Below are 16059 nucleotides of genomic sequence, written 5' to 3'. Positions count from 1 at the left end.
AGAAGGAATTGACCAACAGAAATCATATGAAATTCAATAAAGAGAAATATGAAATCCTGCCCGTGGGAAAGAGCAGTCCCTTGCAGTGATACAGACTGGGCACTGACTGGTGAGGAGCAGCTCTGCTGTAAAGGCCCAGGGGGTCCTGGGGAGCAGCAAGCTGAGCATGAGCTGGCCCTGGCAGCAGAAGCACCAACAGCACCTGGGCTGCGTGAACAGAAGCAGAGCCAGTAGATTGAGGCAAGTGATCATCCCCCTCTACTCATCAGTTGTTAGACCGCATCTAGAGCATTGCATCCAGTTTTGGTCCCCCAGTACAAGAAAGGCATCCATAAACTGCAGCAAGTTCAGCAGAGGCCCACAAAAGTGGAGCAGCTGGTGGCCTGGGCTTGTTCAGCCTGGAGCTAATAACAGCCTTCCAATACCTGTGGGGAGGTTATCGAGAAGGCAGTGAGGCTTTTCACTGTGGTGCATGGTGGGAGAAAGGAAGGCAACAGGTGTAAGCAGAAGTTTATAAACGATTTCCCTCTTTCCCACATTATCCTCACAGGCATGTTTTTGTTTCTGTGCTCATTCCCAGTCAGATTACTGGCTTTTGAATAGTAGGAATCAGTTTTCTTTAATCCTTCATGAACTGTGTTCTGTCTCCTCTAAGGCCTGGCTTGCAAGCCTCCTGCTTGCACCTACTCACCATTTCAGACAAACAAGGGGCTGGGAACTCCCAGTGATGCTCAACTTGTTGCCTTTCCTTTTACCTGCTGTGTTCTGTACTCTTGGGAGTGCTGTGTCCCTTGACTTGGCTCAGTTGATTTCAAGGGGAAGGAGAAATCTCCCTGCCCCTTGCAGAGGAGTCCAGCTGACTCTTTTGCCCTTTGAAGAAAATATAGCATCTAGCCGGGAACATGCAATTAAGATAGACACTGTTTGTCTCAGAAAGGAAGCTGGTATCCCTTGCTGTTTTCTTTCTAGGAGAAAAGTATTTAGAAGCAGTGTTGAGTAGTGATGGGAATGTTCACTAATTGATATGAACGCTGGCAGCCACAGGCAGTGACAGTTGTAGGCAAGGTGGGTGAATTAGGCTGGTATCTGTCACATTTGACTCCATCTCTTCTGCTTTCTTTGATGACAGCTTTTCTTAATAAGCCGTCTAATTTGCTAAACCAGCAGAAAACTTGTTTTGTTTGGGTTTTTTTTTCTGGATTAGTTTTCTACCAGATTGAGTTGAATTAGCTCACTGGAGAGTTGACCAAGGCTGCAACCTCACCTGGTTGGCGAGGGCGCCGCCAGTGCTGGTCACCCTCAGCTCCCGCTTGTTCCCCCGTGTGGAACAGCCACGCTCTTGCTGCTCCCTAGCTGTGAAGTGTTTGGTGTGTCTGGGTGTTCTTACAGTGCTAGTAATACAAGGAAGAAAACTTGTCTCTCATTAACATGAACTGCCAATGTACTAATCTGTAAGATTATTTACACAGTTCTTTTTACCTATCGTAAGCAGCTGTTCTCTCCAAGGTGGTTGGTATCGATATTCTGCCTTCATCAAAGCTGATGGGAGCAGAGCTTCAGGTCTCTCTCTCCTTTGCCTTTTAAAGCCTTGATAGCTGAGTGAGTTGAGACAAATAACCCAGTTTTTCCTTTAGAGAAAAACAGTGTGACAGCAAGGCATTTTTTGTACTGGTTATTGAGAGTATAGTGCAAATTAATAAGTGTCTGAAGCTAGAAATGGCAAGAGAAAAGAGGAATTAAAGATCACAGAAGCTGGAGGCAGATTTCAAAAGACTCTTGGAGTCTGTTGGAATCACTCCTACCTCTTAGGGTGCCTCACTAACAGCAGTGCTTATGTCCTTCTTTCCATGATAAGAGGGAAAGAAAAACTAATTAAGTGTGGCAGAATCAGGTTCAAACAATCAAAAAAAGTCTTAAGAGAACTTTGACTATTAAAGGCTGTGTTATATCTGCTTTAAGAACACAAAATGTATGTAGTCAGCTGGGGAAGCATTGTAGAATAAGCATTCCATTATAACCAGTGAGTTTCAACCCCCTTCTCACCAGTGAATCATCTAGTTTATGCCTGTTACTCTGGTCTGTCTGTCTTCGCCACTCAGTTAAATAACAATGCAAGATTGGTGTTTCGAGGGTGGCTTAGTTTCAGAGACAAAGCTGCCCTTTATAGCTGTTGGTTTACATTTAATTGTGTGCTTTTAAAGGACCTAATGGTGTAATAGGTCTGGAAGAGTTTGGCTGTCTTTGTATTTAAGATGAAGGCAGCAAGTCTAATGATACATGTGTCTGGGTTTTTTTTTCAGGTCTGATTGGCTCAATCTTTTCCATCCTACAGTTTTTCTCCTCTCCCCTCACTGGTGCTGTGTCAGATCACTTGGGCAGAAGGCCTGTCATCTTGATGACAGTGGTATGTGTCTCATGCTGATTTTAGTCATGCCATCTCAATACACAGTTGAAGGCACTATGATCTTGTGGTTAACAAGAGGCTTGAGAAATTGAATGTTCTAGATCTGTTGGCTGTTGACTGCTTCTTGCCAAGTCGCTTAGCCGTGCTTCCAAATGTGGGTGCTTAAACTGGGCTTCCCAGATCCTGAATTGTACATAGAAGGCACCAGAATCCCTGTCTGTATACCTGATTTCTAAAATCCCTTTCCCCTGTGTATGGGAGTATTATTCAGATGCTCTGTTTATAAATGTTAGACATAATCCCTGTATATTTTAGTTCCCCAAGTGACTAATGGGGGCTGATCGCTTCATGACCTGTTTCACAGAGCCTGGGGATTGTTGGTTAGGAAGTGCTTTATATAGCAGTATTAGTATAGATGTATTTCTTATGAACATGAACATTCTCCAAAATGTTTTCTCTTGCTGCTCAGAGTATGGGTTTCTAATTACAGAAGCAGTGCAGAGCAAACATACATACACGATGGAACTTGGGAGTGAGTGATACAGAAATCCCCATATCTTGTAGGCTTGTGGAGAGTGAGTTAAATAAGCATGGGTGCTTATGATTGATTATGAAATTTAAGGGCTAGAACTGTGAATTTTTCTTATTTTGAACTCAGGATTCTCTTGAAGTTGGAAACAAATTGAGTGGGATGTACAAAAGTAGTTTTGTGCCCAGTACTGATTTATCTCCCTCTGACCTTTCTTTGCTCTTTTAATTTTGTTAGTAATCTCACATTTATATGAAGTCTGTATGGATTTGTTTCTACTTCTTTTATATCACTGTCCAGGACATAGTGCGGTATCAGTATATTCAGACATTTCTGTTACATGGGTTTTGGAGCAGCTGTTGAAAACGAAGTAAAAAATTAAATGTTTAGCTGGGAAATGTGCAGAAATGGTATCAACTTTGCTCTGCTTTATAAAGAACCCTTTCTTGCTTCTGCAGATGGGTTTGATAACATCATACTCACTATGGGCTGCCTCTAGGACTTTTGGCGTTTTTCTTCTCTCCAGGATCATAGGTGGAATAAGCAAAGGGAATGTCAGCCTCTCCACAGCTATAATTGCTGACTTGCACTCTCCAAAAGCACGGAGCAAGGGCATGGTGAGTTACATGTGTGGGGTATATGTTTTGATTTACTAGGTAACTTGTAATTGATTTCAGGTGCTCAGAATGTCTTCCTCAGTATTAATTGATCATGTATTCCTCAATGTATTAATTGATCAAGTGGAAATATGACTCTGTATACTAACTTGCTTCTGAAAAGATGCCAGATCATTTTGCTGGTGAGCTCTCAGACTTTGTCAGTGACTTTTACTGAGAAGTGAAATGCAGATGCCCTAGAGGTAGAAGGACTACCTGTTCAAGTAGTATAAGTGTTACTCCTGCTGAGAACTCTAATCCTGATTATAATAGCATAGAAATCAGAACGTCTTACGGCCCAGTTTTGGTAGCTGGAACCCATTTTTCTCACCTTCCCAAATTGTGGAAGCCCAGCAGCACTGCACACAGCACAGCGTGCCTCCTGACTTCCTTGGATGCTGCACTGGCTTCAGGGTACGAGCTCAGCAGGTAAAGGATGTAACATTTGGCTGACAGAGCAGCAAATAGTATGAACAGCTGCCCTGTCCTCTTCCAGAAGGCAGTGGCTCAGATGGAAACACCCTGCAGGCTGAACTTTGCCTGTGAATTGCCAGTTAGATCTTTTATCTTCTAAAAACCCTGGGGGCCCAAACTTCTCTTAACAGATTGTTACAAGCCAGCATGCAGGACAGCTGCTTCTTGGGAGGCGAAAGCTTTAGATTTCACAGTGACAGCTAACGAATTTTCCAAGCAATTTATTGTAGTCCTGGTGAGCCAAAATACATTTTTATTTATGGAGAGGGGTAGCCATACAGTACTAATAAATAAAATGGGTCAGGGCCTATTTTTAGAGCCTGAGAACAAGTCACTTAGTACATCATGGCTTACATCCATATGGCTTATATTCTCTTCTTTTCCAAAGCAGAGTAGGCATGTTCATTCTGCTTTCTGCAAAGAGAATAACATCTGACTGATGCTGTTCCCAGACTGTGATGGGCCATTGCTGGGAGAGTGCTAGTCAGACAGGCTACAACACTGGAGACTGTGAAGTGCCACCCGATTGTCACAACTTGGCCTTGTTTAATTTAGTACTATAGATACAGACTCAGGACAGCAGGAGGATTGTGTCGTAGGATGACATGTTTGGGTCCTGCGTATGGGAGTATATATCTTTGAAAGTCTCGTAAAGAAAATGAGGCAGGTCCTGCACTGTTGTATCCTTCAGTGATCTCACTGAGCTGATGACTCAGATCTCAGTGCTCTTTTAAGCTCCCAGCCAGTGTGTACAGATTCTACCTCTTTTTCCTGTGTGCTAGTGAGTCAATAAATCTGCTTTAGTACCTGCACTAAACTGAGGTTGTTCTGGGAAGCCTCTCAGCCTGTTTGCTGTACGAGACATAAATTCCTAAATACAGAAGTTGCCAAAGTACTTTAGAAGCTATAGACATCATTATGGATTCCTACCATGGTGCTTTCCTCCTTTCTCCAGTTTTACACTACGAAAGTTTATCCTATGGCTGAAGGATCTGCTGGCTGAGCAGTCCCTGAGGTGAGAATCATTATTTGCCTTCGCAGCTTTCTTTCACTCATAACCATGTTGCAGTTTGTTTCTGCCACTTTCCTGACTGGACAGAAAATAAAATCCGTTATTTGGAATTAACGGGTTTTTCACACTTAAAGCTTTTTGCTGTGCACTCCCTACATGGTCAGGGTGGTTAGGGTCTGTATCTGATTGCATTTCTTTTAAGGTAAATGCCAGGAAATCCAAGTTGTTTTAGAACTGATCTACATGAACAAACTGGTGTCTAAAACTGCATGTGTGTGTTCATTGTATCGCTGCAGGCAATGATTGGTGTTGCTTTCTCCCTTGGTTTTACCCTGGGTCCCATGATTGGAGCTTACCTAGCCATGGAGACAGAGAAAGGAGAAGTCTTTTATCTTCGTTCGGCATTGCTAGCACTCATGTTTTCTGTGGCTGATTTAATTTTCATCTTCTTCCTACTTCCGGAGACACTTCCCAAAGAAAAACGGGTAAATGGACTGTCAATCTGAAGATCTGTGTTTCTTGCAAAAATAGGATTTGAGAACTGTTGAAATACCAGAAGCAATGAAGAAGAGGCTTAGCCAGTGTCTCAGGAATTCAGTTCATTCCTGGGACCAGGATTAAATACTGTTATTCAGCCTGGTGTCAAAACCGATTGCGTGATGGTCCCATCTCCTTAGCCCAGTGTAATATGAGAAATTCTTCATAGCTAGCACAACTGCTTAATTGTTAGGTTTGGTGCGTTAGGTTTAAATTTCTCAAAACCAAATGGGAACGTGGGAGGGAGGAGGTGAATTTTAAACTATAATTACAGTGACTCCCTGCAGAGGAATTTCAGCTAATTGTAAAAAGTAAATGCATCAGAGGCTGGATTTTCTTTCATTTAGCCAGTATGTGTTAGAAATTTTCTTACTGTTATCTTGTCTTTAACGCTGAAGTAGCAAATTACGTTTATCTCCGAGCTGTGCTGTCTTCCATAGGTGCGAAATACCTACCTGTGCTAAAATTCAGTGACTAGATTTGTGGAGCCGAACATTTTTTGACATTACGATCTAGTATTTTGTGATCAGACACTGTCCAAGATATAATTGATTAAAAGTCTCTTGGAGCAGTCTCCTTTGTAGCATGGGAGAGACTGAATACAGCCCTAGATATCTGGGTGAAACACTCAATTTGAGGCTTTCAGCTGGATTGCATCTTTCCTATCGTCCCTTGTTTCTAAGCAGCACTCAGCCATTGAAGCGTGCCTGGTCTCTGGATAGCCAAACCCATTTGACACCGAGAATTGTTCAGGAAACTTTTGCCCGTGATAATCCTGCTGGGGCAAAACTTTAGACCTTCCCTGAGTGTTTCCCAGCAGGTTGTGTCCCAGCTGAAATTGGTTGCTCACATTATGTTCCCAGGCACCACAGCTATTTTATCTTTTTTTAACAGTTCTTCCATGTGTCATCTGTTCCCCCTTCCTATTTGGCTGTTTCTAAACATTCCAGATAAAATCCTGTTCTTAGTTAGAGCTGCACACTCTGGGGTGGTGGTAACATGTTGAGGTAGGGAAGTGCTGTGGAGCGAATCCGTATTCTATAAACAATTCCACCTTTGCTGTAGAGAGATAAATGGCTTCAGCACCTTTTAGGACTGTATGATGACTGAATACCTCCCTCCCCCTTTTATTACCCTCTTCAGTGTTCTTCTGATAAGCCACTCTGTGTTAGACAACCTGACTGAATTTTGTTAAGAAGGTGAGTGCTCTGTCCCCGCTTTTTGGGGCTCTGTCTCTCTGCAGCAGTGGGTATTGTGTGAGGTGGATTGATAGGTGCCTCTCAGGGTCAAGTCCCAGTCGTGCAAAATACACAGGGTGTTTGCTTACGAGAGAGCGGTTTGACTGGCATTGGAGCTTCTTGTGGTTGGTATCAGCGCTGGTGCTTTTGGTGCTGTCTCCTTTCAGCCTGCAGCTGGGCAGTGGCCCCATGTGATTTATGTGTTCTAGGGTATTTGTAATTCCACTTATGGGCTGCTTTGCTCTTTTCTGTGGTAATTCCCCCCGTTTTCTGGATGGGAGGGGAGCATTTTTCTTGGCCTGTAGACAACAGAGGAAGAGCAGGTATGTTGGCTGTCTTTCTGGAACTTGGCTGCGCTGGAGCAGGTGCTCCCGGAGTATAGGAGTGGAAGCATTGAAAGGACAAAGCTGTAAAAAGAGGGGAAATGATCATAATAACCGGTAGGAGGATGTGCCAGTGTGATCAGACAGCCATTTCCTTGAAATACGCTGTGTTCTCGTGATATTCTTGTTTCTCTATCAGTCTTCACAGGAAAGAAGTATTTCACATTCTTTCATGTTTCAATTAACTTGTAGAAAGGGGAAGGTGAAGGGGGACGGGGAGAACAAGGATGAGCTTTCATCCAGAGAGAACAGAATTTTTGCTCTCCTTCTTCCTCTTTTTTCAACAGTTCCACGAGTTTGTCAGGTGAAGAGTAACCAGAGAACTGTACCTTTCACCTGTCAGAGGCACTGGTCTTCTGTGAGGTGGACAAAACAGCTCCTGCTGTGACCTGCTTGGGAGGAGGGAGGAATGGAAAGGTCTCTGGTGGAATCTGTCCCCTTTAAGGGCTTTTGAGTTGTTTTTTAGCTAAGCTAGTCGTGGGCAAGGGTGCCTAGCTGGTGGGAGAGTCTTACAACGTTTTTTCTGGTGTCCAGCTAATCATGTAAGGACTGCGTAGGGCTATGCAGCATCACTAGCAGACTTAGGGAAAAATAAGGCTTTTGCTCTATGCATGCTGAACAGTGTCTGATTTGAAGGGTAGGGCTGCAGCTTGGAAGGCCGGGGCTGCATTCCTGGTTTGGACTGACTCTGTGCCTTCAAGACATGTTCCTTAGTCTTTCTGCATTAGAGGAAAAAAGAGTAAACAAAGACACTATGAAACATGTCTACCATTCAAAGTGACTTTTGGGATGATCAGGAAGTAAAATGGAACTATTTTAGAGTAATAAGTCATAAGCATAGAAATTAAATACAAGTTAGATATTGCAGATTTTGAACCTGCAAAGAATCTGAATTCCACACAGCTGGTGACATTGAAATTGGTAGTGTATGCTTCCTTATTTGGGATTCATGAAACACTTTTGTCGGTTTTAGGCAATGTTTTCATTATTGATCAGTGGATGAAGTCACTTCCAGACACTGCTTCCAGGGCTAAGATAGGAGAAATTGAAAGAAATTTACATGCACACACATCCACCTGTATTAAAAAAAAATAATCTATCACATAGATATATATTTCATAAAATACTTCAGATTGTAAACATATATATATATAAAATATATAACCTCCAGACCAAACTACAATCAGCCTTGTAGTACAAAGCAGCTTGGCACCCTGTCTGACATGGATAATAATTCAAACCAGGTACAAACCACAGGGGTTTTGTATTACTGACAAACATGTTTGAAGAGAGGTGCTTGTTACCACATTCTCTATGCTGTAGCACAAACGCCATCATGCCAACAAATGCAGGAACTGAGGATTGCTACAAGCCAGCTTCAGGAAATCCTCTTACAGACCTTTTAAAAGCATGAGGAAGCTTCTTCTTGGGAGTGTCTGTTTACTCTCTGCAATACATGTAGTGGAAGGGGAAGTAAATATCCCAGTTTATTCTGTGTGCTTCGGCAGCTTTATGGCTTTATACAAAACCAGCCTGGTATATTGAACTAGTTGCTGTTGTGAGACTAACAGGCTCCAGAGCTCTGCCGTCAGATACTCAGAAGCTCCGACTATCCAAACAAGACAGAGGTCATGTTAATACCATGTTGAAGGTTGATTTGTTTACAGCTTTATTAAATCCAGTCCATGAGTGTCCTCAGGTCATGCACCGAGATTAAGTTCCACTGATAATTTGACCTTTAATGTCTGTACCCTCGAGGGGGTAATAGCTTCCTCCCTCCCTATCTGGGAAGAGAAGGAAGCTCATAAGATAAAGTCTGTGCAGTGTTTTGAAGATGTAAAATATTAAGTGTGATTACTCAGGATTCTTGAGTCAGTCTTATCTCTTCCTGTGACTGTCATGTAAAGCGACAGTCTAAGTTCTCCCACTTTAAAAGGATTTGCTTCCTTGAGATTTTAGACATCTCTTCTTTAGTATTTTCTTTGATTTTCTATACCTTAGAATAAAAGATAAAGAAATTTAAAAATCAAATTCTTTATGGATGAAAGAATCAGCATCTCTTAAGCGCCCATTGATAAGGAGCAAGGAGAGTGCATAATTAGGTTGAGATGTACAGAGTACAAGGACCAGAAGGGCTACAAAATAAACTTGCCTCTTTAAAAAGCCACGCAGTGTGGCTAGGCTGGGCAGAACTTCTCTAGAAATCTCTCTAAAATCTCTCTAAAGATTCCTTCTAAAAATTTTATTTTCCTTTTCTTCCCCAGGAGGTGTCACTGGCTGGCTAAAAGAACAACCAGTACCAAACCAGAGCACTGTTCGGTGTGCTGCACATACTGTTCTCAGACTTGTAGCGCACAAGCAGTTCCCCAGCTTCCCGTGAACTTGCAGGCAGATGTGCCATTATTTTCCCAGTAAATGTTCATTGGACATGAGGGATGATGCAAAAGGTGAACCAAATAAAGCCACCTTTGAGGCTGTGGAGGATGAGCCTCTTCTCTTTTTAAACACGGAGAGAAGAATCTGTTTTCTGTCTTCAGTGAAAGCTGCTATCAATGTTCTACCTTCTAGTTACAGTGCTGGAGCCGGTTCTGCGTTGAGAAAGTCTGGGCTGCTACTGGGGGCCACTCAAACCCTAATGCCAGTTGCCTTGTTTCATCTCAGATAATTTGTGTAGATGTAGAAGCACATTTGGCTGTTACTGTCAATTCCTTGCAGTAGTTATTACGTCAGTTTTTTAAATAAACTTCATTCTTTCTTTGATCAGGTCTCTTCTGTGACGTCTGGCTTTCAGGCAGCAGTTGACTTGCTCAGTCCTCTGGCCTTATTTCAGTTCTCTGCAGTCACCCGAGGAAAGGAATCCCCTTCACAGAAGAGTAAGTGTTAGCTGGCTTTTTATATTAATATTGTATGTGGCAGTGGTTTCTAAGTGAAAACTTTACCCAGACTGTTTCAGAAGCAGCACTCTGTTCACTCATTTAAAACCAATCTTACTAACTTATGAGCAGGGAATTGCAAGTTCCCTTGGACACTGGTCCGTTTATTCCCAAAAGAAGATTTGAGAGATTAGTGTTTTGAAGATTTCTGACTTGCTGCTTGCTTTTTCTTCAGGCACTGGCTGCAGCATGGGGTAGGCTGCAGTAAGTGAAGTGATTTAAAAAGGTAAATCAAGGCATGAGTAAGGGAGATGTGAGTTTGCTTATCCAAGCTGCAAACCAGGAAACTTCAGAAATTGTATTTCTCAGTTCAGGACCTGGAGATGTAGGATTTTAGCTGGCCGTTTCTGTATATGAAATTATTTAAGCTGTAGAAAATAGATCAGTGTTTGCCAGGTACACCAACTTATCATTCAGTCCTCCTTGCTGCTGCGGCAGGAATAGAGTAGTATTTGGAGAAAATCTGTTAAACCCTGCATTGGCAGAAAAATAAGTAAGGTAATCTGGCACAGACCATTTGTAGCTTAGAGAAATGTGATCCTGGGAGCAGCATCGAGGTATTAGGTGGAATATGGGTATAGAATAAAATAAATACATCTCCATATAGGTGGGGGTGTGAGTGTGAGGCAAAGGGGCTGGATTGGCTGAGCGAGACCATGGTGACCAAGAGAGAGATTAGTCTTTTTGGCTCTCCTCCCCTCATCAGAAGGGAGGTAGTAGGCAGAAGTCATTTTGTGGCATGTCTCGTATGGGTATTTAAAATGGTCATTGAAGTGAGGACTTTTCCCATGAAATAATAAATGAGTTGATAAATGTTGCTCTGCTATTGTTGTTATTTTCTCAAATCATGCTTGAAAAACAACACTGTGTTTCTCCCCACCCCCACCCCACCCTTGGTGTGTGTTTGGTTTTTTGTTTGTTTAGATCTTCAGAATCTCAAAATCTTGGGCCTGGCTTATTTCCTGTACCTCTTCCTGTTTTCCGGCTTGGAGTATACGCTGAGTTTTCTTACTCACCAGAGATTCCAGTTCAGCAGGTATAGCACACTTAGAAGATAAATGTTGTATATTTTGTCTGGGATATTTTCCAAAATCTTGATTTAAGGCCTCTTCATTTATTTTCAAGAGAGGCTTTACAAGGTTAGTAAAAACACTCAGAAACCAACCACTGCATTCAGTGATACTTGGGCTTTGTGGGAAGAGTTTATGAAAATATAGTCACACACATGAAAGGAAATACTCTAACTACTAATATCTAGAGAAAATCAATACACAAGATTAAAGTAAAACTTTTGAAATATATATAGCTGGGTTAGTTGTATTGACTATAAAAAAACTTTTCTCGCCTTGCCCAGAAGAGGTCTTAAGTATCAGGATGAATCTTGAAGCTCAAAAAAGGTAAAAGATGGAGGGACAGCAACGTGGTTATATTTGCTCATCCGAGTTCCGCATTGCACATGGTGTACAGTCATTTTATCATAGAGTTTGGTTTCCTTTAGTCAAACACCAGAGAAGAAAGAACAGAATCCACTAACAGCAGCTCAGCTTGAAATACTTTTCCTGCCAGCTCACAGGAAGGTTTCCAGCCAGGAACATGATCTTGCAGCTTGATTCCTTACGTGTGTCCCTCCCTTTGAGTAGTTCTCAGGGGTTTGTTGCATCTTTCCCTGTCTGTCTTTCGTTACAGTTTGCAGCTTAACTAATGTGTGTGCATCAGGGAAAGGTTTTCAGCTGTATTAAGCTTGCTGTGCATGTAGTCATGTCGTGACATAAACAACTTTATGCCAACAGCGCAGGCTGTGGGACAGACAAGCTTGTTAGGAGGAGAGAACGTTTAGCTGAGAATATCCACATAGTTTAGTAGATGAGAGGTGAAAGGGAAATTTGAAGAAATATTTAAGGGTGGAGGGAGTGATGCTGCAAGCTTCCCAGTGCAGTACATGATCACCACCGTGCCAGTGCCCATGTCGTGCCTTGGTGACCTTAATCAAGCTCTGCATGAGGGGTGGCAGTGGTTGTGAGAAAGGAAAGCACTTGCTCCTTGGAAACCAGCAACTGCTGTGCATGTGGCACAGACTTCCATGGCATGGGGTAATTAGCGTGTTGACTCTTTGTGGGCCACCCGAGCAACAACTAAACTGCATCACAGCAGTCTAGAGATGATCGTGGCATTTGCCAGCAGCTGTCCCATCTCTACGTAAGACCTCAGAGGTTTATCTTCTTGCTGTCTGCCTGCCATGGAAACTAATGTCAGCCTATTAAGAACTTTGCACTGCTCATGCTAGCACCAAAAACCATTTTCTCTCTCTTTCAGGAAGGGGTCTGCACCGGACCTGTGAATCCCAGGGTGGAATGCTCTGTGCGTGACTCCATAATCTGTGTTTTTGCCTTCCTTCTAGCATGCAGCAGGGCAAGATGTTTTTCTTTATTGGAATAACAATGGCTGTGATCCAGGGAGGCTACGCTCGCCGAATCAAGCCAGGAAATGAAATCAGAGCTGTAAAGAGGGTAAAAAAAAATACTTATTTTTCTTTTCCCCCCAAAATCTGATGTGTTAATTTTCAGTCTAAAGGGCAATGAAGGGTAGTTGGAGGCTGTAACTGTACTTGTCAAATCAAAAGAAGTTTCTGTCTCATTAATCCGGCTGAATGACTTCTCAAGACCCTGGGTTTTGGGCACTTACCAGCCTAACTAAACTGTGGAACATTAGGGCCCTTTCTTACCATGTATCAGCTACAATATTACTGAAACTTTGAGTTCTTCAGTAGAACTGCAGTAAGGAATGAGAACAGAGTGTCCTTCTGTGCAAGCTAGGTAAAATGCAGTGAAGATTATGCTTTAAGTGGTTTCTCTTGCAGTGCAGACATTGGAACTACTAACGCTGCTTCAGAGCTCATCTCTCTGGCAAATTATTTTCAGGGACTTCATCAGTCTGGCCGTCTCCGTGCTTGACAGGCTTTCCCTAAAGTGTATTTCACTGGTGGGCTGGGGAAATAGATTCTTCCTCTTCAATCTTTGATGTGTGATCATCAGTATTACATGTAACAATAGCATGTACTGATGTTCAGACTGAAGATTCACGGACAAAAGTGTGCATTTCATTCTTTTCCTTGCCTCTTTCTTCATAGAGATGGTGATGTGGCTGTACGGGGATGACAGGAAACAGGTCCCTGCAAATTATACAGCTGAGGAACAAATAGATATGTCTTTCTTACATTTGTGCATGGAACTAAAAGCAGGTTTCAAGTGTTTCTGAACTTTTGTTGGCTGCTTGGTAATAGCTATACTTGGACCGTTAAAGCCTCTGTCAATTAATTATACATTAATTTGAGGCCAGTGTGATTTCAACAGTGGCAAGGTAAAAAAAGTTACCAAACTGCACTGCATTCTAGTGAACTGACTCACCTTTTCTTAAAGTTATTTCTGCTGGTTAAACCATCTCCACCTTGTTCCCTGGCGGGCAAAAGTTAATGGCACACTGGTTATGTCACACAGAAAGTGTTTCCCTGTGAATAAAAACTCACGCAGCTGTCAGTGTTGCTTTGTCCTCTGCATCAGCTTCTTCCATGTGCTCTGCCAACCTGCTGTTTGCTGGCACTGCACTGCAGTTCATGCAAACTGTGGTTTGCCCCATTAATTTTTATACTCCTTCCTCTTCCCTGCACTGAGAAGTGTAGTTACCTCAAAATGCTCACTTCGGTTAGTTGGTCTGGGCTGATCACTGCTCATAAACACCCGTCTGCGCTATGCAGGAACCCGCTGGCCCTGGGGCACTCTTTCTGTGGATGTATGTGGCTTTTGTGGCAGTTCCCCCCTTTTGCTGAAGTGATTCTGGCAATTTGTGAATCTGGATAATATGGCACATGTGGCCTCTCTTAGCACAGTGGTTACAGTAGTTCATTTATAACTGAATCTTCAAAATGAGACATTTGGTGGGGGTGAATACCCTCTTTTGTAAAACACAGCGGTCTTAACTGATCTGTCTTTTCTGTGAAAGCTCTGTGTGCGAGGGACACATCACAGGGGAACTGAAGTCCAGGCTCTGGGAGGAGATGAAGAATGTTTGTCTTTTGGGGTTTGAATTTCAAATCCCATTCCCCGCACACACCCCAGACACCCCATCTCCCCCCACCCCCCCCTTTTTTTTTTTTTTTTTCTCAGCTCCAGAAGTATGGGCTCTGAATGCTAAAGACAAAATCAGTCGATATTGCTGAGAAAGAAGTAGAGGAGCTGTAGTCCTGTTGCACACAAGCCTTTTAATCTCTTATGCCAGCTCAGGAGATGAAGAGTTAAAGCTAGATTTCTCTCCAGTTCAACACAGAACAAGAGAAAAGAACACCAAAAACTGGTAGATCCTGTGAGAGAGAGAGACCTCTGCAAAATTTCTCTTTTCCTCAGCTGTGGGAAATCGGTGGTGGGATAACTACAGCCTGTGTTACAGGTGACTCCAGCCTGCCTGTGGTCTGAAATCATGGGATAGTGAGAACAGAAAAGTAAATTGTGCTGATGTATGGCCATCCAGGTGAATTTGAAATGTCTGCTTGGGAAGAAAGGGCTTTCTGCTGCTAACTTAAATTAGTCCCATCAGCGGCAGAGAACTGGCAGGACACCTAGAGTCAGGCTTTAACAAGCAGGGCTTGAATGTAACCCCGTGACTCATTCATTCTGCAGGCTATTATGTTGCTGATCCCAGCTTTCTTGTTAATTGGATGGGCTGCCAATGTGACCATGCTGAGTGTCGGACTGTTGCTGTACTCCTTTGGTAAGCTATTCAAACTGCACTGAAAGCTAAGCACAAATAATTTTTCTTCATGTATTCATTCACCTCGTTAAAAAAGATGCACTTCTAATTTCAAACTATAAGTAACAGAAAGTTGGCACTTCAGTTTATAAAATATGGAAGAAATACTGTCTGGGTTTTTTTCTGATACTGTTTGTATCACAGGAGGTTGCCATGGTGATATTTGGAAGCATCCCCAGTGCTCCTGTTGTCCTGTCTCACTGGGAAGCTCTAGAGGGTGTTTTTTTCCCCTCTTATCAGACCTAGAAGCAAAATATTCACTAAATAGCTGAGGTCAGGAAGAGAAGGGAGACTGCGCGTCTTCATATTTCTGTGGTGGCTGCATTATTTCTTAGGCAACAGGCTGAAGAGATCTGTGTGCTCAGAAGCTGGAGGCCAGGCTGTGCGTTCAGGCGGAGCGAGCGGGAGGGTAAATCAGGGTTGCCCTGAACGTTGTGGCGTGGGGCTGTGCAGGCTGGACACGGCTCTGCTCTCTTGCATTGCAGGCTGCTAGCTCAGGGAGGGAGCAAAACTCCACCTATTGTTTCTGATAAGTGTAGATGGTTTTCAAGGATGTTTGTGTTTACGTAAATAATATTCTGCCAGTCTAAGCTGTTATTCAGGGAAGTGATGATGAATGAAGTTGCATTCATCTACTGAAGTGCCTATCTGAAAAGAGATTTCAGATATTCTCAACGCTGCTAACTGTTAAGAAGCTTCAAACATGACTAATTACAAAAGTAGAAGACTTCTCTTTCACATGATACAGCCTGATTTAGAGTAAACTGTAAGCCACAAAACGCATCTGTTTAGTAACTTGCTTGTCTAGAACAGCTGTGTGTTTGACAGATTTCAAAATCTGTGTCTTATCTCCAGATTAACTTGCTTTTGAAAACCCACTGGGTGAGGAGGGAGAGGAGGCATTTGTTTTGTCTAACTGTGCTCCTAAGTTAGGAGCCTTGTCTTCCTGGGCTCCATAGCTGGGCAGAAGACCTCATTTCTTCCCCAGTGAAGCCAGCTAGAAATGCCTCTGTGGAGGGGCCTCTTTTCCCCCTCCCTTCCTCCCTCTGCCTCAAGAGTCAGGGCGCCTGAAGTTAAGGCAACATGTGTATCG

General features: G+C 42.9%; 1 protein-coding gene across 5 annotated transcripts in view; it reads left to right on the top strand.

Moving 5' to 3' along the window:
• The window catches only part of MFSD10 (major facilitator superfamily domain containing 10), a 30790-nt gene that overhangs the window by 10285 nt on the left and 4446 nt on the right, over positions 1 to 16059 (top strand). For all 5 annotated transcript variants that reach the window (XM_080410798.1, XM_080410800.1, XM_080410797.1 and 2 more), the window contains 7 exons: positions 2301 to 2404; positions 3392 to 3550; positions 5372 to 5560; positions 9998 to 10106; positions 11091 to 11202; positions 12565 to 12673; positions 14837 to 14927. In XM_080410798.1, coding sequence (XP_080266924.1) covers positions 2301 to 2404; positions 3392 to 3550; positions 5372 to 5560; positions 9998 to 10106; positions 11091 to 11202; positions 12565 to 12673; positions 14837 to 14927 — 873 coding nt within the window. The remainder of the gene's footprint in view (positions 1 to 2300; positions 2405 to 3391; positions 3551 to 5371; positions 5561 to 9997; positions 10107 to 11090; positions 11203 to 12564; positions 12674 to 14836; positions 14928 to 16059) is intronic.

This window comes from Falco punctatus (genome assembly GCF_963210335.1).
Source record: "Falco punctatus genome assembly, chromosome: 1".
NCBI classification, from domain to species: Eukaryota; Metazoa; Chordata; class Aves; order Falconiformes; family Falconidae; genus Falco; species Falco punctatus.
The sequence above is the reverse complement of the archived record's forward strand: the minus strand, read 5'-3'. Positions and strand labels throughout refer to the sequence as shown.